This window comes from Arachis duranensis, chromosome 4, assembly GCF_000817695.3.
Source record: "Arachis duranensis cultivar V14167 chromosome 4, aradu.V14167.gnm2.J7QH, whole genome shotgun sequence".
NCBI lineage: Eukaryota > Viridiplantae > Streptophyta > Magnoliopsida > Fabales > Fabaceae > Arachis > Arachis duranensis.
In genome coordinates, this window is record NC_029775.3 from 14,098,108 (window position 1) to 14,120,567 (window position 22,460).

Genomic DNA, 22,460 nt, shown 5'->3' on the forward strand with positions numbered 1-22,460 from the left:
AAAATGAAGATGAATCCTAGAGAGAAGTTGGAGTTTCTCTCTCAACAAATGTAACTAACTAAAAATATCTATCTAAGGATCTAAAATTAGTCTATGGATGTGAATGTATGTCAATCCCCTTCAATCCTTGGCTCTTATATACATTTTGGCGCCAAAGTTGGTTACTAAAGCCTTCCAAAATCGCCAGGCACGTGTTGCATTAATGGAGTCATGTGCGATCACCGACGCGTGCGCGCACGGCACGCGTGCGCGTCCCTGGCCGATTTTGCAATGTGCGCGCGAGCGCCCTGTGCGCGTACGCGTGCTTGGCCGAGATCAACTCTTTGGCTTTTTGTGCTTCTCTCCCCTTGCATGCTTCCTTCCTTGCTTCCTTTGATCCATGCCTAGCCTATTTCAATCCTGTAATTACTAGCAAACACATCAAGGTATCTTATGGAATCAAAGAGAAATTAGAATTCATCAAAATAAGGATTGAAAAGCATGTTTTTACACTTAAGCACAAATATGGGAGAGATAACAAAACCATGCTAATTCATAGGCTAAATGTGACAAAAGGTTATCAAGATGCTCTGAATTTAATACAAAACAAACCGTCAAATTGGGGTTTGTCAGCTAGCCACGTTGGGTACTTGACCTCCTTAATGAAACCAGCTTCCAGAAGTGCTTGCACTTGATCTTCTACTATTAGGGCTCATTCTGGACCGAGTTTGCGTCTTCTTTGTTGTACAGGTCGGGATCCTGGATAAACCGAGAGCTTATGGGACATGAGCTCCGGGTCTATCCCTGGCATGTCAGAGGCCTTCCAAGCGAAGAGGTCGGAATTATCTCTTAGGAGCTCAATCAATTTTTGTTTTAGGGTTTCCCCCAAGTTGGCTCCTATATGAGTGTTTTTCCCTTCCTCTTCGCCGACCTGTATCTCCTCGGTTTTTTCTCCCGGTTGTGGTCGCAATTCTTCTCTGGCCCTTGCGCCGCCGAGCTCTATTGTGTGAACTTCTCTGTTTTTCCTCTCAGATTTAAGCTTTCATTGTAGCATTTCCTCGCCAATTTTTGATCTCCCCTCACCGTTGCTATTCCCGCCGAGGTCGGGAATTTCATGCAGAGGTGGGGAGTGGATACCACTGCTCCGAGCCGATTAAGGGTAGTTCTGCCGATTAAAGCATTATAAGCTGACCCCACATCAATGACTATGAAGTCTATACTCAGAATTTTTGATTTTTCCCATTTTCCAAAAGTGGTGTGAAGGGGCAAAAATCCTAGTGGTTTTATTGGCGTGTCCCCTAATCCGTATAGGGTGTCAGGGTAGGCTCTTAACTCCTTCTCATCTAACCCTAGCTTGTCGAAAGCAGGCTTGAAAAGAATGTCCGCCGAGCTTCCTTGGTCTACTAGGGTTCTGTGGAGATGGGCATTTGCTAGGATCATAGTTATTACCACTGGATCATCGTGTCCAGGGATTATTCCTTGCCCATCTTCTTTCGTGAATGAAATTGTAGGAAGGTCGGGTGACTCTTCCCCGACCTGGTAGACTCTTTTGAGATGTCTTTTGCGAGAGGATTTGGTGAGTCCCCCTCCCGCAAACCCTCCTGAGATCATATGGATATGTCTCTCTGGAGTCTGCGGTGGTGGGTCTCTTCTATCCATATCATATCGCTTTCTCTTTCCATGACTGTCTGACCTTTTTATGAGATATCTATCAAGCCGACCTTCTCTAGCCAGCTTTTCTATCACATTCTTGAGGTCGTAGCAGTCGTTTGTGGAGTGACCATATATTTTATGGTACTCACAGTAATCGCTGTGGCTTCCCCCTTTTTTATTTTTAATGGGTCTAGGGGGTGGCAGTCTTTCAGTGTTGCAAATCTCTCTGTATACATCCACTATAGAAACTTTCAAGGGAGTATAAGAGTGGTATTTCCTTGGCCTCTCGAGACCGAGTTCTTCCTTTTTCTTGGCTTCCCTTTCCCTCTCTTTAGTTGAGGGAGGGGGTCCAGGTCGCCAACTCAGGTCTCTTAACTTGGCGTTTTCCTCCATATTGATGTACTTTTCAGCTCGTTCCTGTACATCACTTAAAGAAATGGGATGTCTTTTAGATATGGACTGCGAGAAGGGTCCTTCTCTAAGTCCATTGACTAGTCCCATTATGACTGCCTCTGTGGGCAGGTCTTGAATCTCCAAACATGCTTTGTTGAACCTTTTCATATAGGCTCGTAAATATTCTCCGACCTCTTGTTTTACTCCTAAAAGGCTCAGGACATGTTTGGTCTTGTCCTTCTAAATGGAGAATCGGGTAAGCTATTGAACCACTATTGAGAACCTCATCAAAAACTTCCTTGAGAGGTCTTCAAAGCTAGTAACCGATCTCGGGGGAAGGCTATCGAACCACTTCATCGCTGCTTTCGATAAAGTGGTCGGGAAAGCTTTGCATCGCGTAGCGTCGGAAGCATCAGCTAGGTACATCCGACTTTTGAAGTTGCTTAGATGATGCTTTGGATCCATGGTTCCATCGTAGAGGTCCATATCAGGGCTTTTGAAGTTTCTCGGAACTTTTGCCCTCATTATGTCCTCGCTGAAAGGATCCTCTTCACCCAAGAGCGGCTCTTCTTGTTCGTCACGGGAGTTGCGACTCTTGAGGGAGGATTCCAGCTTTAAGAGTTTTCTTTCTAACTCTTTCGTCGTTCCATCTCCTCTTTTAGGTTCTTTTTAGTTTCCTTTTACCGCTCCCGCTCTTGTTCTAACTGTTCCAGGCGGCTGTGGACTAACCCCATGAGTTCAGTTACGTGGGATGATCCTCCTTTTTCTGACTCGCGCCCATCTGAGGAATTTACCTTCGGGTTTTTTACCCCGGAGGTGCCCTCTCTATGCTGATTGTCAACTTCCTGGTGGAGGGCGAGGTCCACATCGTTATTGCCTGTGTCCAGATTCTCTTGTTCAGAATCTGTCTCCATATGGCCTTCTTCGTGGGATCTGTCCGCCATCGATGGATGATCTCTCGGGTCCCCGACAACGGCGCCAATGTTACGGTGGGTAACCGGAGATTAGTAGAATAGATGACGTTTGTTGGCCCAATCACCCGCAGATGGTAGTCTCCGAGCTGGTTCGCACGCCGGAGCTTCCTTCCGACTTGTGTGTGTGAGTGAATGGGGGGTGGTACCTGCAAAGACACTCCGATGCCTAAGTTAGCAAGGGTGTTAGCAGGTCTAGAGAGTATTGGGCTTAGAGATACCTGAGGGGTGTCAGTGTATTTATAGTGGTGAGCCAATAACCACCGTTGGAGTAGTGCCGTATCTTTTGGGTGTTAACCGTCCCTCTATCTTAGGGAGGTTGAGATATGGCTCGATGAAGCGGTTAGAGAGATTTTTGGGGCGGTTACTCATTTAAATGAGTGTTTATCCGCCAGCTAACCTCATGTCCGACTTCTTCGCAGTAAGTCGTAGTCGACACCGACTTCTTATATGAAGGTTGGCGCTTAGCTAGGCTTAATTCTTCGGATTAGGCCTTTCTACTTAGACCTGGGCCTTTATCATTGGGCCAGGGTATGAACAACATGTATACGACAAAATTCAAATTTTTAACACTTTATCAAAGAGAAATAATACTAGGTCAATTCAAGTTAGTTATATGTAAACATTTTAACTATTATTTCACGTTATGTGAATAATTTTTTTTGGTAAAGTATTATTTTTGTTTCTAATATTTGGACCAAGTGTTAATTTAGCTTTAACATTTCAAATTTTTATTTTAATTTTTAATAAATTTTAAATGTCTTATTTTAGTTTCAAAAATTTTTAAAATAATTGAATGTTGTCTCACCGTTAAATTTGATCTGAACAATTAATCTATTAAAGAATTAATATCATTTGATTTTAGAGCATAAGTAAAACAGTCTAACTAAACATCTAGCAATTTTCAGCCAAAAATTGCACATGCCATCATACAAGCACAAATTCATGCAGGGGAAGACAAGATCAAATGGAATAAAGAGAAAAAAGGGACTTACACTGTGAAATCGGGATATAAGGTGGGGTTCCATTTCTTCCATGCCCCAACTGAAATGATGCCAGCATATTTTCGAGATAAGCGAATCTGATAAGCACTTTGGGACCTCAAATGCCCAATGAAGATGAAGGTTCTGCTATAGAAAGCTTTGCACGAAGGCCTCCCTGTTAGAAAAAAGTTAAATACAAGGATTCCAAACATAATCAGCACATGCCCACAGTGTGACCAACACGAAAAAACAGTCAACCACTGTTTACTTACCTGTATTCATTCAAGACAAGTTTGGAACCTAGCCCAAATTCCAGCAGCTGACCCGAAAGAGAAAGACAACAATAATCTGTTTTGCAAATGGTGGAAGATGATACTTGACAGAACAAATGGTGATAGCCATCGAAGGAAACGAAGAAGCTTGGTAGCGTGCTTGATCTGGAGCATATGGACTAGCTGCAACAAATGGATTTTTGAAGGTAAGGTATTGACACCAGAAGAGATCTGGAAGGTAGCTGAATATTCAATTGATGAATTCTTGTAAAAAATTTCTGGACCCTAATTTCTCGCTTAGCTCTCACTCTTTCTTATTTGAGTTTCAATTATAATTGGGAAGCCATCCCTCTTTTGCCTGTGACTGTCCGATTTTGGACATTTGTATTTCTTTTCTTTATTTGAATGAAATGCATCTATTGCCTTGGAAAAAAAATTACACATCCAAACATTTTTATATCCAAGTCCAACTAAGAAGGCCCAAATTCAACAAAAATCACTTTCATTACACCAGTGTGTACACACGCGCGTTTCAATAACACTTCTTTGTCTTGGTCTTCGCATTCTTCCTTCTTCTTCGCTTTCCTCCTTTCTCGTCTTCGCATTCTTCTTCTCTCAATCATCATTCTTTTATTGTTGCTATTGTTACTGCATTTTTTCTTTTCCTCCTTTTAATTGAGGTTCATTTAGATTCAGAAATGAATCAAATTTGATACAAATTTGGTGAATAGTTAACAGTAGTATCAAGTGAACCTAACTCAATTCACAAATGAACCAAATTCAATTCAGATTTGAATAAAAAGTGATAAACATTCAATCAGTAAGAAAAGTACATTTCAATTCATTTCTGCATGCAAATGAACTCAATTAAACTAAGAGATGAATCGAATTTCTTAAGAAATAACAGATTTAGTGAATACTTAAAAGTAGTAACTCAATTCACAAATGAACCGAATTCGATTTAGATTTGAACAAACAATTAAAAAATTACTTAAAGAATAAAAGAATAACATTGGGGAAGAAGGAAGAAAAGGAGAAGGAAAAAGAAAAAGAAAAAAAGAAGGAGGCGCGTGATTTGAAAAGTTGTTATAATTTGGTTAGACTTGGTTAAGTATTTTGTTTGGATGTAGAGCTTTATTCTAAGTAAAATACTAACGGTCACCAACGTAACAATTTTTTTTTTAGAGGAGTGCTACACATACAAGTCATTTTTGTTTACAAGTCTTACAAGTTAGGCCTAGCACGTGCGTTAAGAAGAAGAAGAAGAAGAAGAAGAAGAAGAAGAAGAAGAAGAAGAAGAAGAAGAAGAAGAAGAAGAAGAGTTGGGCCTAACACATGCGTTACAGAAGAAGCGTGAATATAAATGACTTGTATGATTTGTATAGAAAAGCGTTCTCTCTTTACCTCCGATCTCTTTCTGTTTTTTTCGATTTTCATGGTTTCTGAAATCAAGCTTTGAAATTGTTTTGAAGATGATGGAACTTCAGAAATACACCCGAATGATTACAAAAATACACCCAAACGATTATAGAAATACATCCAAAGGATTACATAAATACACCTAAACAGTTACAGAAATAAACCAAAGGATTACAGAAATACACTCAAAGGATTTAAGAAATACACCCAATATAGGGAGAGATAGTATATTTCTTCTTGAAATCAATACACCCAAAGAATTATAGAAATACACCCAAAGAATTACAAAAATACATCCAAAGAATTTAAGAAATACACCCAAAATTTGTTAAAGTACACCTTATGCATAATTCAGAACTCTTTCTCTTTTTCCTCCTCATCTTCTGCTGCTGCTTCTTCTTCTTCAAAAACGATTTTCAGAGCTTGATGTCAAAAAATAATAGAAACCGTCTTCTTCAAAAATGATTTCAGAGCTTGATGTCAAAAAAAATGGAAATCGAGAATAACGAAAAAAGAAAATAGAGAAAAAAGTACGTAAATGAAGAAGAAGAGAAAGACGAGGAATAAGAACGTGTAGCAAGAAGAAGAAGAAGGAGAAAGAGAAGGCAAGAAACGTACCTTGAATAATATTTCTTCGTTTTTTCTGGTGATTTTGATGAAGGAGAAAGAGAAAACGAAAAGAGGAGAAGAAATTTCAATAAAAAAAGAGGGAGAAAGAGAAGAAAAAGAGACACAGAGAAAGAAGAAGAAGAGGAAGAGGAAGTACGGAGAAAGAAAAAGAAGAAAAAGAGGTACAAAAAAAAAACGTGAAACGACGTATTTATAAATGACTTGTATGACTTGTATGGAAAATCACTTGTACGTGGAGAATTACTTTTTTTTTTTTAATTCTAGAACATTAATGATTGATAGCTAAAATTTAGGATATCACTCTATTAATTATTTATTTAAATTTAATTGTGAAATAATATTAAATTTATTTAAAATTATTTAAAACAAAAATAAAATATTTAAAATATTAATAATTAAATTAAAAATTAATTTAAATATTAAAGATTAAAATAGTACTTCATTATTTTTATTTTTGTCATTAGAAACAACAGATGTTAAATGTAACAACTTCGGCTAAACCATCGAAATGTTCTTTATTGCAGGCCTAGGATTGTACATATGTAATACATTATCCACAATTCAATGGAGATCAGGAACGATTTTGGTCATCTATTATTGCCTTTTTTCTTTGGACGTTTCTTTTTTTTTTTTATTCGAATTAAAAAATGTTTGCAACTTTTGAAGGCTGAAGTAGTTGAAGAGTGTTACTGTGTTAGGCAGAGGTGTAAGTGGGCACGGGTAAATGGATTAAACCCGACCCGACTACTATGGGTTCTACACCGTTAGGTTTTAGCAAAGTTAGATGCGCAGTGTGCATCCCCGCGGCGCACGATAAGGTTATCGTGCTTGCAAATCATTATCCTTCTCCCTGGGATGCGCTTTACTCCTCCTACTCCCCGCCACTTCAATCTTCATTTACTACTTCGTTCTTTTGTTTTATTTATTAGTTATTAATATTAATTGTTTTAGCGCAAAACATATAGAACCTTTGAGTTTGTTATCGACCGTTGAACTCAGTTTGCTAACCCTTCCTCCTGCTGCCACCCGCCACCGATCCTAACCTGGTTAGATCTCCTAACCATTTTTCATACTCTTTTCAAGATTTTTCATTTTTAGAAAGTTTATTCCTTTTTTGCAATACATCATCATCATTATTATTATTATTGTAATTGTGTGAAATGGGGATGATAATTTTAGCTAAGTGTGACACTTATTTGAGATTCTTGGACAATGAAGTAGAAATGCAAGTGAAGTGACTCTCTTAGAGAGTTCCTATATTGGTATTTGTACCTGTCAAGGTTATGAAACTCTTTGGTTAACTGGATAGCTCTTATTCCCAAATCAAGTTTAGGATTTTAGGATTTAACCCTTATGAGTTAACAAGTTGAGCCTTAGGTGAAGTCTTGAATTTCATGTGCATTGGTATCCATACACCTGTCAAATGTAGATACTGAATTTGATCAGTTTTTAGGGTGTTCTGACATCCAATTGGAAGTGTGCCTTGGCTAAACTAAACTACTGAGGGTGATGTTCCCTTCTACAAGGAATGCAGTCACTTTGCTGACTCTCTTTTGATCGGATACACTTTTTTTAATCCCAAGGAGAGAAAAAAGGGGTTTTGTGCTTTACTTCGATGTTCTTTATGTTGCTTACTTGCTTTTTCAGTTAGAGGGTTTTCACGTGTCTGATGATTCGTTTTTAGGGTGTTTTGGAAGGATAAAAATTGTTGTGTGGGGTGTTGAAATTTAATAGTCTGTTATCATATTTGAGGTGATTTTTTCCTTGTTTCTAGCGTTTCAGGTTTAAACATCTGCAGAAAAAAAAAATCCTTCTATTTATTACAAAAGGACAAAATGTCAGAAGGAACCAGTCTGGTGCTGGAATCGTCCGAGAATTGCACAGATTTGTCTCAGGATGAGATTGGCACGATTGAGGAAACACCAGAGGAAACAATTTTATCAAGACAGACTTCTGTCAACCTTGTTCCTTTTATTGGTCAGAGATTTGTTTCTCAAGAAGCTGCTTATGAATTCTATTGCAGTTTTGCTAAGCAGTGTGGCTTTTCTATTCGGCGACACCGCACTCGAGGGAAGGACGGTGTTGGTCGCGGAGTCACAAGGAGGGATTTTACTTGCCATCGTGGTGGATACCCCCAGGTCAAACCTTCTGATGATGGGAAGATGCAAAGGAACCGCAAATCATCTCGTTGTGGTTGCCAAGCATACTTGCGTATTGTTAAAAAGTCGGATTTTGATGTCCCTGAGTGGCGTGTTACTGGCTTTAGCAATGTCCACAATCACGAGTTGTTAAAATCTAATGAGGTGCGGCTTCTTCCGGCATACTGCACAATATCTCCTGATGACAAGAGCCGCATATGCATGTTTGCTAAAGCAGGGATGTCAGTGAGGCAAATGTTAAGATTGATGGAACTAGAGAAAGGCATCAAAGTCGGTTGCCTTCCTTTTACGGAAATGGATGTGAGAAACCTGTTGCAGTCTTTCAGAAATGTTGAAAGAGACAATGATGCCATTGATCTAATTGCTATGTGCAAGAGATTAAAAGATGAAAATCCAAATTTCAAGTATGAATTCAAGATAGACAGTAATAACAGGCTGGAGCACATTGCATGGTCTTACAGCTCATCTGTTCAATCGTACGAGTCATTTGGAGATGCTGTGGTTTTTGACACCACACACCGAGTAGACGCCTATGACATGCTGTTGGGAATCTGGCTTGGAGTGGACAATCATGGGATGACTTGTTTCTTTGGTTGCACACTTCTACGGGATGAAAATATGCAGTCTTTTTCATGGGCTTTAAAGGTGAGATTATCTCTTGCTAGGAATCGATATCGTGTATTTTATTTATTAATTTTGTGCTGCCTAGGTCAAGCTTAGACTGTTATCCAAGGCTTCAATAATTCTAGCATTTTGCAAGAGAAAAGTGAAGTGGAAAATATTCATGTGTGTGATTCCATAATCCATACCAGGGTAACTTTGGCTTGGGACTAAAATGAAGTGGAAATTTTCAAGGATGAGCTACATGTGTAACTTTACACTAAAACTCATTCCTGAAAATTTCCACACCCTTTTTGAAACATACCTTTATATTTATGATTTTCTTTTCTTTAAAGAAGAATAATGATGAAGACATGCAGTCCATTGACTGATGCCTTTGTGTCTATCTTTATTCCTTGGTTTTCCTTCATGCGATGCTCTTAAGACCTGATTAATTAGTTTATTTTCCTGATTGACATTCATGCAGGCTTTCATGGGCTTCATGAAAGGAAAATCTCCGCAAACAATATTAACTGATCATAACATGTGGCTGAAAGAAGCTATTGCTGTTGAAATGCCAGAAACAAAACATGCCTTTTGTATATGGCATATTCTTTCTAAGTTGTCTGACTGGTTTTCTGTTCTACTTGGATCTCATTATGACGAGTGGAAAGCTGACTTCCTCCAGCTCTACAATTTGGAACTGATGGAAGATTTCGAAGAAGGGTGGAGGCAAATGATTGATAAATATCGACTCCACACGAACAAACATATTATTAGCCTACATTCATTAAGGATGTTTTGGGCTCTACCATTCTTGAGGCGTTACTTTTTTGCAGGATTGACCAGCACAAGTCAATCCGAGTCCATTAATGCTTTCATCCAACGGTTCTTGAGCGCTCAATCTCAATTGGACCACTTTGTTGAGCAAGTCTGTGATGTAATTTGTTTCCTTTAGGGTGTGTTTGTGATTTGGAACTTTGGAGAAAAAGGGCGGGAAGGGAAGGGCTTACTATGTAAAATGGACTCCACTTTACTCATAAAGCCATTTCATTCCCTCTCTTTTCTATCGTGATTCTAGCTCGCAAATGCACTCTTCATTTTTATTGATATGCATACGCCGTGCCATATTGAATTTTATTTACAGGTGTCTTGGTGATTGGTTTTTGCAGGTGGCAGATATTGTTGATTTTAACGACCGGGTTGGATTGAAGCAAAAAATGCAACGGAAAGCGCAGAAAGTGTGCCTCAAAACAGGCTCGCCTGTCGAATCTCATGCTGCCACTGTCCTTACACCTTATGCCTTAAGTAAACTCCAGGATGAGCTAGTTTTGGCGCCGCAGTATGCATCCTTTCTGGTGGATGAAGGTTGCTTCCAGGTCAGACATCACACTCAGACAGACGGAGGCTGCAAAGTATTTTGGGTTCCTTGTCAAGCGCACATTACCTGCAGCTGCCACCTGTTCGAGTTTTCAGGAACCTTATGCAGACATGTTCTACGTGTCATGTCGACCAATAACTGTTTTCACATCCCCGACCAATACCTACCCACCCGTTGGAGAGGTGGTGGTTTGTCTTCTGTCAACCAGTTTCGGGGCGTAACAACAAGGGATCAGCCTGAAAGGATGCAATTTTTGGAATCCATGGTTTCAACGCTTATAATGGAATCCATTGAAACAGAGGAACGCCTTGATGTTGCTTGCGAGCAAATGTCTGTGGCGCTGTCACGTATCAAAGCCCTTCCAAGGCCGCCGGCACATGGGGTGAATGACATCACATATAGTTATTCGTCGGATTCATTGATCCTACCAGAGGTAGAAGATACTGATGGAATAATTCATGGTTTTGCAAACCCCCACGATAGTATTGCCTTAGGAAAGCTAAAGGAGAGAAGGGCGAGGGATGTCGTTGATGTCACGAGGAAGCGTAGGCAGTTTCCGGGGCCGTTGTGTGGGCAATATGTGCATGATCCTTCCGATTGCTCAATAATGGCAGGTGATAATCTAGGTGGAGATGGATTAGGGTATTTGTAGATTTGAAGGAAAGTATTGCTATTATTGATGTACAAAGTAAATGCTTCTTTGTTGTTATTTCAATATTAGTTAATCAGTTAATTTTTCCTCATTTTGTGTCTTCCATATTCAGCAATACACAAATGGTTAAGTTTCCATCACTCAGTTTGTGGCCTAAGAATTCAGCCTACTTGAATTCACTTCTGGTGTTTTCTGATCTTTCATAACTTTGATTTACTCAAATTAAAGGCATAAATATTTATGCTTAATTTCCTTTGAAGCAAGAATTGCAGACATTGATTACTTAGTGGACCTTGTGTATAACATGGCATAACATGGTAGAGTTTGTCTTTTAAAAAAATAGAAAAAAGAAGAAAGAAATGACAATATGGCATACAATATGATTCTTACCTATTTGAGAAGGAATGATTATTTGCACTTTTTGTAGAAACATTGCCTGAAAATTGAAACAGAATGGACAGCTAATACATGGAAATTTTCCCTCTTCTAAGTTCTAATAATGCCAAACAAACGCAGAGGATTGCTTCCAACAAATGGTACAACTTTCTTCTTTGGAGTCTCTGCCAAAATATTCTAATAATGTTTTTTTTGTACATAACCTATGACCTCTCTTTGCCACTACTTGACTTTCATGTAAAATGAATCCTAATTACTAGTATTAACATAACCTCAGTAATTAACCCCTTCTATATTTACATTCCATGCCATTTTGGAAAGTGTCCCTTATTACAATATGATAAAAATCTAGCTTGTGTCATACACCAAACCTATGAATCTGAGGAATCATCTCCCAATGAAACCTTACTTAGCCTGCTCGGCAACGATTTGGCAGCGTTACTGGTAGGCTTGCGCCGCCGGTTGCCACGTTGGTGTGACCTCAAGATAGCTCTCCTTGCCAATTCTTTCCCCACATTGGATTTGGTTGCTGTGTTAACAACTTCCTCGGAAGAAGTCGAATTTCCTTGGTGGTTGTTGGTGCTGGTTATAGTGGTTGTGGTAGAATAGGCCTTGTCTGAAGAAGCAGCCATAGCTTTCAAATGAATAATGTGGTTGATGAAAGCATGGTGGTAGAGGGTTGAGTTTTTAAGGTTGAGATAGTATTATTACTGTAGTGTTGATTATGCATTACACGCGGGAATTCAAGTGTTAGTTGGATAAGGGCTTAATGGGGTGCAAAACGAATAACTTGCTTAATTTCATCACTCATCGAATATCTTGACTTCTCCTCCATATCAAAATCTATATATTCTTAATGCCCTCATTTACATCATTCAATACCTTAGTATACAATTTAATTCAATATTTATCACGCTTCAAAGTTATTGAATAGTTTAAATTACCAAAGCTTACATGTCGAGTATATGTTGGACTTTATTTATCCACGAGCACAGACATTTCACTTAGTTGTCGTGTTCGCGTGTCAGATGACACGTGTGTCTGTGTCTAACAGTGTTTTAAAAAAAATAAAAAATTCTTCTCTGGATACGTTTGGACATACTTAAATACCATCACGTGTTAGTGTGTCTAGTTTTATTCTTATCATATATTCTAAAAATAAATTTAGATATAATATATATTATTATTTATTAAAACAAAAAATATTTTAAATACTTGATATTTTAATATCGATAAAATATCAAAATATCATTACGATTTATCTAAAAAATATTTTATATTTTATATATAGTGATGTTCCTGTATCATATAAAATTTTAAAATTCGCGTGTCTGTGTCGGTGTGCATGCATCATAGTTACTTAATTAAGAAGCTGACGCATTGACCAATGCCATATTGGTTCATCACATCATATATAGATACACTTTTTGGTCGCGAGAATAAAAAGACCAAATCAGCGTGCAATGATGGTGGCAATTTGAAGCCATAAATAAAAGAACTAAAGAAGGATTATATATGCTCAGAACCACTAACTTTGTGATTTGCTATGATTGATCCACCTTAATTAATACCATTCGAACACTTGTGCACCTATGCTAATAAATAATCATTCCCTCTTAGTGGTTATTTAAGCTCTAGGAATATTCTTATGTCTAGTAAATATATATAAGAATAAAAATATTATGTGAAAATGGTGTTGAATGTTTTGTTATGTCTAGTAAGAGGATCATGTTTGTTTGGTGCAGACAAAGTGTAATGACACAGATTGCATTTCGCAATTAAGACAACAACTTGAAAGGAATGTTGGGACAACTATGAAATTCATTTTGAAATATTCATAATTATTATGTACGTTGAAAAAAAGTTAAGGACCATTTTAGCAAAATAATCACTAATTTTAGCAAAAGTGTTAGAGAACTCAATTGGATCTTTTTAATTATCCCTGTGATTAATTAGCTTACTATTTTTTGGATACTCTTGATAATAAGTTATTTAAAAATCTAGATAAAGGGAGGTATTCTTGGTCATATTGTGCACTAATTGGGTGTGGGATTTTTAAAATGTATTTTTTAATTAAGAATAAATAAAATAAAATATTAGAAATTATTAAAATTTATTTTTTTTATTAATAATTTGTTAACAACTAAACATATGAAAAATATTAGAGAAGCAGCGCATATTAGAAATAGGTAAGAAAAGTATAGGTACCAACATATTATCCACCAACTTCTGCCAACTCTTATTTATATTTGTGTTTTATAGAAATGTGTTCCTAGATGTGTCTAATAATTAATATATTTTAAATATATATATATAAAGAGACACATCCAGAAAATATATTTATAAAGACACTTCTATTAAATACAGTTATAAAAGAAATATTTTTATTAGACACATCCACGAACACACTTCCATAAAACACAATTATAAATAAAAGTTGGCAGAAGTTAATAGATATGTTGTTGGTAATGTAGCGGAACCGGAAATAGGTAAATAGCTCATTGCACAAATAAGGTGTATGGGTACAATTATTTTCTTTTTAATTAAATTAAAAGAAAAAACACCGCAATAAATCACCATATATAATTAAGCACCACAATTTCCACCGACAATGAAACTCCCACTTGTCAATTGAATCCACATATTTGGTGTTTATATTGGCAGCTATTTTTGTCTCTCTCCATCTCTCTTTCTCATTTACATTTTCCTCCTCATAATATAGCTCTTTTTGTACTTATGTGCTAAGTATTTGTTTTACTTTATGTGACCTAAATTGATACATTTATTTTCTTTTAAAGAAGATATGTAAATTATATATTACATAAATATTTTTTCCTCTAATGTAAAAGAAATATTGTATATCAACTCAATATATGAAACAACATTAATGACAAATAATCTAATTCTTATGCTAATTTAATATATAAGAAAAAGTTGAATACAAAGAGAGTAAGTATCATCACTCTCTAATTAATAATATTATTATTTTTCATTATATATTACTCAAATTATTTAAAAAGTTAAAATATTAAAATAATAAAAATAATTTTAAAATTGAGAAAATAACTTCCCTAATACAAATAGTATAACTCTAGAGAAAGGTTCAACCAAGAATATTTAGTTATGGAGAGCAATAACAACCGTTCATCTTGAAAATGCCTTGCCTCAAACCTGAAGCAGAGAATTCATTCGCTTTCTCCTCAATTCTCTTGCTTAGAAAAGACTTATTATTCAAGCATTTTCAATTCTCACCGTTCTGTTAATCTTTGTGTTCTCTTTTTCTTTCTGAACTCTCAGTGAAAAAAATCATTATATTATTACCAACGGATATAACATAATTATAGAACTTAAGGTTGTATACGTTTTTATAAGGGTTAATTGTATTTTATTTTTTTGACTTTTATATTTTGTGTTTCTTAGCTTTAGAATATAACAAAAAAAAGTTTTGTTAGGAAACTAACTAGAAATGAAGTTAACTCAAATTAACTAATTAAAAAATAGGTTTATTACAAAAAAAAATAAACAACCCCCTACTATCTTATTTTTTTGAATTTCAAAATAAAAAATAAAAAAATTGATTTAATTGGCTTATATTATAATCGGTGTCTTAAACTTTTTATATATGTGTAGTCAGATTCCCTTAAATTTGTATATCGACCATGTTAATTTTCAAGAACATAGTGAACTAAATTTAACTGAAAACTTCAAATTCTATATGGACATTAAAAGAAAATGCTATAACCAGCCGTTTATCCAGAATAAATTACAATTTTTTTTGTTTTACTTTAATATTTGAATTCAACTAAAAAGTCAATTTTTTTAATCCAAATATTAGCCAATTTTTGAAATTTTTTTTTTACTATAAATTTTAAATCATAAATTTTATAAATCCTAAACTCTCTAAAAAATAAAGGTTAAAACAATAAAAAAATTGGCTTAATTAGTTTGATATATTTATTCTTAATAATAATTATATGTGATGCTAAAAGGATGTAGCTTTTCTCATCTTTTGTTCATAATTGTCAATTGTGATGAGAAAAAGAGAAACAGAATTAACTGAAAGGAACAATAAAGTTTGGAGTGAAAGGGGCCAGAATTTGTGATGACTCATGAGTCATAAGCCACGCTATCTTAATTAGTTTTGGTGAGTGACTGCTAAATTACAAAACAAAACCTATGGTGCCAAATTAACATTAAAAATGTAGTCGGTCTAATAGTTAACTCATTAGTCCACTTAAATAAGTGTTTGAAATTCGAATTTTACCTTGTGTATTGATCCGCAATAGACTCTAAAATGAAATTAAAATTCGCGACGAATTAACCCTTAACCTGCCGAACCGAAAGATAGAAACTAAAAAAAATTGACCCTTGTGGAAGTATGCTACTTATATTAAATCCTACAAAGTTGGAATCTTTAATTTGACCCTTTAAGCAACCTTTGCTCCAAGCAATTCTACAACTCCTTTCCTCATCCTTCTTCTTAAAAAACCTTTGCTTCTCTCCTCTTGTTTTGAGAAGAAAAAATGGCAAGGAGAATGGCAGTGACACATGCAGACCTTGAACCAAGAAGAAGCAGAACAGATTTGAGTAGCAAAACTGGTGCATTTCTTATGGTTCTCACAATCTTATTAGGCCTCTTGTGTTTCATCTTGTGTCTCATTGCAGAAGCCACACGTTCTCAGGTTCAATTTCTTTTAACTTTTACTTCATTTATTTGCATATATTTATGCTATTTGCTGCATCATATTCCTCTGCATGATATTTTTTCTGTTTAAAACAACTTTCCTTTTCATTTTAGATTTTATCAAAAAATTAATGTATCTAGACAATGAACTCGAAAAAAAATAACAGTTATTTTGAAACAGATAAAATATGCTCTTAAGTTTTATATTTCGAACCATAATAATAAATTAATCCCACAATAGTTAAAAATGTCCTAAATAATATTCGGTTTAATGCTTATATATACTCATTGTATTAAGATTTTATATCAAGATATAACATTAGATAAATATCTTATTGTGTAATTATACTGACATATTATGATTATAGGTTTAACATATGGTAAAAACTCTGTCGACTTCACGTGAAGTTGATAGTCAAATCATTTAACGGCTCTTAATTATCAACTTCATGTAAAGTCGACTGTACTTGAATTTACACCTTAATATATTAGAAATTTGAGTTTGGTAAATGAGGTGATGATGACGTGGCAGGTGACATGGATGAACCCAGAAGAGAAAGGAAAGGATGGGAAATCTGAATGTGTGTATAGTGGGAGTGGGAAAGTGCCATTGTTATGTGCAACTAGTGCTTTTGTTGGACTAGCAATAGCCATGTTAATGGAGCACACATACATGTTAATAGCAGTAACAAAATCATCACCTGCTTTGCTTACATGGGATCCTGATTCTGCTTCTGCTAAGTCCCTTACATGGCAAGCTGCATTTTTCTTCCTAACAACTTGGTAACTTATTATTATTCAATTATTTCATGTCAATGTTATAACTATAAAGTTGTTAGCTTTGTCCAAATTAAAATTCTTTAGGAGTTTAGCCGACTACTAGCGTTGGTTAATTAATACAACTAAATATGTGTCATTAGGGTCAAATTAATTAATTCATTGTCCAATCATTTGAAGTCTTGTTTCATTCACACATTATTTAATTTTTCTAATAGGCTAATTCTTTAGACTTTTATATTTGGAAAGAACCACTATGTTAGCTTTACAACTCAAATGATATATTTATATATAAATATATGACGATTGAATTTGATAACTAATTTTAGTGTATAGATAACATTTTTTTTAAAAAATTATACAACTACTTCTAAACTACTTCCAATTCTCATTTACCAGTGGCCCAGAGGGAATCTTGCTTCTATATTTTTTTCCAGAAACAAATCAGCCCTAACAACTAGTTAAGATTCTGATTATGACACCTATGTCCACTAATAACACATTTCTACATGCTCCAATTTTATAAACATTAATTTTTGGTACATTGTCAATATTAGTGTTATAAGTTATCGTCAATAAGGTGCTTGTATATTTTTTTTCTAGAAAAATGTTGGTTACAAATATTATAAATATTCAACTATATTACTATACTACCTAAACTAAAAAATTCAGCCACCAACTATATTTCTATATTCAACTATATATATATATATATATAACATTTTTCATAAACATACAATAACCGAAAGTTTATATAGAAATTTTACTTTGACTAAAAGGGATAAAAGTTTAAACTATTTTGCAGGCTTTGTTTTGCAGTAAGTGAAATTCTGTTACTAGCAGGACTAAGTGTAGAATCAGGGCACCTAAATAAATGGTCAAAGGCAAGAACGGATTGTTATACGGTTAGAGAAGGCATTTTTTCTGCTGCTGGTGTTTTTGCATTAACCACAGTGTTCCTTGAAGCTGGTTTATATTTAACAGCACTTAGAGCACAAAGATTGTGTGAGGAGATAGCAAATGTTAGAAGAGAGGTTCTTGAGGCCTCTGCATTCTACTCTTCTCCGCCGCAGTCGCCGCACCAACGACACTTGGCCGCGGTTCCCCGAGAGAATCCCACATCAATTAGAGATAGTGCTCAGACTCAGGGTCATCAATTGTTACTTTCTGTGTTTCCTACTCCCTTCAACAAAACCTATAATATTCTCTAAAATATTAAGTGTATGTTTTGGGAAACATTGCTTTTCCAAGTCAGCGCAAAACTATGTCGTGTATAACATTCATTCAATCATGTAAATAAGTAAATATGCTTCTGTTTTTTTTTTTCTTTGGATTCGGAATTAGATATGATTGATTTGGGATTTGGCAACTTTTGATGTCACAATTTGGACCAGGGCTGTCTTTAGTTGCACAGAAATTTAAATGGGTTTGTTATCGATAATATTATCAGAGTCATCATCTATTTTTATTTATTTATTTTTTTTTTGAATAAAAAGTTATTCTTTTCAAGAAGAACTCAAAACATCTAAATGGGCCAAATTAGTTACATGTTCAGGAGCTTCTTCCAACCATATAACATTTGGTTGGGTCAGAGCTAATTTGGCCAAAGCATGGGCTACCTATTTTCCTCCCTTTTTACATGAGAAATGTGAACAAATCTAAATTTACCTAAAGCCTGTTTACAATTTGACACTAAAATTCCAAAATAATTCCTGTGAGTGTCATTCCCTTTTAAAGCTCTAATAACATCAATGTTATCTCCTTCTAAGGCTAAATCAAAAAAACAGCAATCCAAAGCCAAGTTAAGGCCCAAAAGACATGCTGTGGCTTCTGCTTCAATTATAGATGTGGTTGAAAATGACCAAGTAGCTGCAACCATAATTTCTCCTTCAGAATTCCTAATAACTGCACCTCCTCCATTCGCTCCTTCATTTGAAATTGCTGCATCCACATTCAATTTGAAGATATTTGGCTCCGGCGGCACCCAACACATTAAACTTCGACTCCCTGGAGGTGGCTCTGCCGTGAAGTTCTCTGTCGGCCTTGACATGACTGTGAATTCATGGTATCTAAGAGTTGCTCTGTTCACTAATTCTTGTATGTCTATTTTCTTATCTTCAAAAATTAATTTGTTTCTTCCCCACCATATTACATGTAGGCATTCAAGAAAAAGGCCTCTTTTCCCCTTTCCGATTTGGTTTAGCGATTCTTCAATCCAAGCTCCAATTGAGTGATTCTGAGCTCTCTCTGTTCGGAGGTTGAAAGGGCTAGCAAACCAAAATCGTTGTGTCCAGGTACAGTCTCTGAATATGTGTTCTTCTGTCTCTTCCTTTCTCCAACATCTTGGGCAAAGTGATGCAAAGAAGTTTCCAAGGGAATCTGTTCCGGTGCTCCTGATTGCTGGACTGAGCATGGTTTTGTGGCTGAGAACAGATGAGGTGGTAAGCTTTCTTGACCTCATATTCGCCATTCTTTGATTCTTTCCAGTAGTAGCAGTCTTCTTGTTGGTTTTGGTCTAGAGGAATGTTAAGTATCTGTTCTGCTTCGAAATGAAAGAAATTCTGTTTGATGATGTCCTCTCTCCATCGAATAGTTTCCTGGTCAATAAGTTGTTCCACCCTGGTTTCTGAATTAAAACTTGAGCAGGTACTCCAAATTCTGAATCCGTTTTCATTACCGATCCTCCACAAGCCTCCCAGATTTAGAACCCATTTAGCATTCCAAATACTTCTCCAAGTGTAGCTTGGCAAGTTTCCTATACCTGACTTGAGAAAAGATTTTTTGTTGTAGTATTTGGCTTTCAATGTCCTTGCTGCTAGTGAATTAGGAAATTTGATCAATCTCCATCCTTGTTTGGCCAAAAGTGCTTGATTAAAAGCTTCAAAGCTTCTAAATCCTAGCCCCCCTTCTTGCTTTGCCAAGCTTAATTTTGACCATCTAACCCAATGCACATTCCTTTCTCCATTTTTGTTCCCCCAGTAAAATTTACTAATCATGCTCTCTATGTGTTGACATAAGCTTTTGGGCATTTGGAAACATCCCATAATGTATGAGGGGATTGCTTGAACGACTGATTTTATAAGAACTTCTTTTCCCACCTTGGAAAGGCTATTCTCCTTCCATCCCTTCAGCTTCTTCCAAACTCTATCTTGGACAAAATCAAAGATTTGTTTCTTAGATCTTCCAACAAAAGTTGGAATCCCCAAGTACTTTGAATGGTTCTCCACTGCCTTAATCTGTAACCAATCTTGGATAAGCATCTGTCTGAGAGGAGGCACGTTTCGGCTAAAAGAGATTTCCGATTTATCCAAATTGATCATTTGGCCTGAAGCTAATTGGTATGTCTGTAGAATTTCCTTCACTTCAATTATGTCTTGATCTGCTGCTCTTATCAAGAGAATGCTGTCATCTGCAAAAAAAAGGTGTGATATTTCGGGTGCATTCCTAGCTATCTTTATTCCTTGAATCGCTTTCCTTTCCTGAGCCTTGATAAGGAGACCCGAGAACACTTCCGCGCATAATATAAATAGGTATGGAGAAAGGGGATCCCCTTGCCTTATGCCTCTAGTGGGTTTGAAACCCTTGGAGGGACAGCCATTAATAAGTACTGAGAAAGACACCGAGCTTATGCATTTTTGGATTAGTTTCACCCACTTTTGTGGGAAACCCATAGACTTGATAACCGCCAAGAGAAAACTCCATTCAATCCGATCATATGCCTTAGCCATATCTAACTTTATGCCCACAAAACCCTTTGCTCCGTTTACCTTTTTCCTCATATAGTGGAATATATCAAAAGCCACCAAGCCATTGTCCGTAATTAATCTACCTGGAGTAAAGGCGCTTTGGTACTCTCCCACAATCCCCGGAAGAATTTGCTTTAGTCTGTTTGCAATGACCTTCGTTGCTAGCTTGAAAACCACATTGCAAAGAGATATCGGCCTATATTCTCTAGTGTGCTTTGGGGTCTTTGTTTTGGGGATTAGACACAAAAAGATGTTGTTCATCTCTTCAAAGTCTCTCTCCCCATTTAGACAGTTAAGGACCCACTTGGAAGTTTCCTCTCCCACAATATCCCACATTCTTTGGTAGAAGAGTGCCGGCATCCCATCCGGTCCGGGGGCTTTAGTTGGGTGCATGTGCTTTAAGGCTGTTCTGACTTCCTCTTGAGTGAAGTCCTCCTCCAAAATATTCAAAGCCTCCTGCGAGACTCTGCCTCCCACCACTGCAGCCACTTGTTCTTCTTCCATTGTCCCTTCGGTCTTGAACAAATCCTCATAAAAGTTCACTATAATTTCCTCTATTTTCTCCTCATCTTCAAAAAGAATTCCTGCATCATCAGTGATCCTCTCTATACGATTTCTTTTGTTCCTTTGTGATGCTTTCTGGTGAAAGTATTTAGTATTTTTGTCCCCCGTTTTAAGCCACGTTGCTCTAGATCTTTGTGCCCACTTAATCTCTTCTTGGTACAACAAATCGTCTAACTCTCTTTGTGTCTCTTTTAGTCTCATGATGGTCGATTCAGATTGCGGGAGGGTTGTGAGATGTTCTATAGAATCCTGCTTCTCTTTGATCTTCTTTGGTAGTTGTCCAAAATTCTGTTTTCCCCATTGTTGTAGCCTTCTTCCACAATTTTCCAGCTTCCATTTTAAATGTTCTGCACTATCCGACCAGCTCTTGCATATTACTTCTTTACACTCTTGGTTTTGAAGCCACATTTCTTCAAATATGAAGATATTTGGCCTCTTCCTCCTTCTTTTGTTCTCTTGACCTGTTACATCAATTAAGAGAGGACAATGATCTGATCTGTACCTCTGCAAGTGTCTTACAATTGTCTCTGGAAAAGCTTCCTTCCAGTCAATTGTTGCAATTGCCCTGTCGAATCTCTCTTGAATATTCATTTCTCCCGGTCGGTTGTTTGTCCATGTAAAAGAGTGTCCCACAAACCCCAAGTCTAGCAGCTGATTCATTTGTAGTACCTCTTGAAAGCCTTTCATTTGGCTATAAGAAACTGGCAGTCCCCCTGTCTTCTTTTTCTGTTCTAGGATTTGGTTAAAATCTCCAAAAACCAACCATGGCATGTTTTGAGATTTACCAAGCGAGCTCAAGAGATCCCATGATTTTTGCTTGTTGGCTGCATCCGGATTCCCATAGAACCCTGTAACCCTCCACTGCTGTCCAGCTTCTACTACTTTTACCCTCATATCTATATGGTTCAGGGACATTGATGATACTTCCAAAACAATAGAGCTATCCCACATAACTGCCAAACCGCCCGCTCTACTTCTTCCATCCCCTTCACAGTCAATTCCTGCAATATTTCCCATTCTTCCTCTATTCCTGATACGATTTAATTCGTCAATCTTTCTTCTCGTCTCCATTAAGAATACGAGGTTGGGAGCTTGCTGTTTCAAGAGCTTGTTCAAAGCTCTCACTGCCCATGGGTTCCCAAGCCCACGGCAGTTCCAACTAATTATCTTCATGGGATTTGGCAGGGCTGCCCTGCAGCCT

General features: G+C 36.6%; 3 protein-coding genes across 6 annotated transcripts; all 3 read left to right on the forward strand.

The window, feature by feature from the left end:
• The first annotated feature begins 7,084 nt into the window (after window positions 1-7,084).
• LOC107483496 (protein FAR1-RELATED SEQUENCE 11) lies at window positions 7,085-11,254 on the forward strand. Of its 3 annotated transcripts, none has more exons than XM_016104111.3 (4): window positions 7,085-7,346; window positions 8,075-9,104; window positions 9,547-9,999; window positions 10,232-11,254. In XM_016104111.3, exons 2-4 carry the CDS (start codon window positions 8,136-8,138, stop codon window positions 11,090-11,092), a joined length of 2,283 nt encoding a protein of 760 aa, XP_015959597.1. In that variant the 5' UTR covers window positions 7,085-7,346; window positions 8,075-8,135; the 3' UTR covers window positions 11,093-11,254. The 3 variants fall into 3 exon arrangements, with proteins under 3 accessions (XP_015959597.1, XP_015959598.1, XP_015959599.1); XM_016104112.3 differs by having other exon boundaries at window positions 8,083-9,104; XM_016104113.3 differs by having other exon boundaries at window positions 7,086-7,346; window positions 9,547-9,990.
• Window positions 11,255-15,923: 4,669 nt separating this feature from the next.
• LOC107483486 (protein MODIFYING WALL LIGNIN-1) lies at window positions 15,924-18,411 on the forward strand. Of its 2 annotated transcripts, none has more exons than XM_016104102.3 (3): window positions 15,924-16,170; window positions 16,705-16,955; window positions 17,755-18,411. In XM_016104102.3, the coding sequence occupies exons 1-3, from the start codon at window positions 16,012-16,014 to the stop codon at window positions 18,158-18,160; spliced, it is 816 nt and encodes a 271-aa protein (XP_015959588.1). In that variant the 5' UTR covers window positions 15,924-16,011; the 3' UTR covers window positions 18,161-18,411. The 2 variants fall into 2 exon arrangements, with proteins under 2 accessions (XP_015959588.1, XP_052116907.1); XM_052260947.1 differs by having other exon boundaries at window positions 16,705-16,925.
• Window positions 18,412-18,608: 197 nt separating this feature from the next.
• Window positions 18,609-19,301, forward strand: LOC110279895 (uncharacterized). Its single transcript, XM_021140135.2, has 2 exons — window positions 18,609-19,014; window positions 19,108-19,301. The coding sequence occupies exons 1-2, from the start codon at window positions 18,701-18,703 to the stop codon at window positions 19,181-19,183; spliced, it is 390 nt and encodes a 129-aa protein (XP_020995794.1). The 5' UTR covers window positions 18,609-18,700; the 3' UTR covers window positions 19,184-19,301.
• Window positions 19,302-22,460: the final 3,159 nt, after the last annotated feature.

What these genes read in the sequence shown, in the direction of transcription:
- LOC107483496 (XM_016104111.3), top strand. Translation starts at nt 8,136, where the DNA reads ATGTCAGAAGGAACCAGTCTGGTGCTGGAATCGTCCGAGAATTGCACA. An exon ending in CTTTTTCATGGGCTTTAAAG is followed by an intron (nt 9,105 to 9,546) that starts GTGAGATTATCT and finishes ACATTCATGCAG; the next exon opens with GCTTTCATGGGCTTCATGAA. An exon ending in TTGTTGAGCAAGTCTGTGAT is followed by an intron (nt 10,000 to 10,231) that starts GTAATTTGTTTC and finishes TGGTTTTTGCAG; the next exon opens with GTGGCAGATATTGTTGATTT.
- LOC107483486 (XM_016104102.3), top strand. Translation starts at nt 16,012, where the DNA reads ATGGCAAGGAGAATGGCAGTGACACATGCAGACCTTGAACCAAGAAGA. An exon ending in CAGAAGCCACACGTTCTCAG is followed by an intron (nt 16,171 to 16,704) that starts GTTCAATTTCTT and finishes ATGACGTGGCAG; the next exon opens with GTGACATGGATGAACCCAGA. An exon ending in TTTTTCTTCCTAACAACTTG is followed by an intron (nt 16,956 to 17,754) that starts GTAACTTATTAT and finishes ACTATTTTGCAG; the next exon opens with GCTTTGTTTTGCAGTAAGTG.
- LOC110279895 (XM_021140135.2), top strand. Translation starts at nt 18,701, where the DNA reads ATGTTATCTCCTTCTAAGGCTAAATCAAAAAAACAGCAATCCAAAGCC. An exon ending in GACATGACTGTGAATTCATG is followed by an intron (nt 19,015 to 19,107) that starts GTATCTAAGAGT and finishes TATTACATGTAG; the next exon opens with GCATTCAAGAAAAAGGCCTC.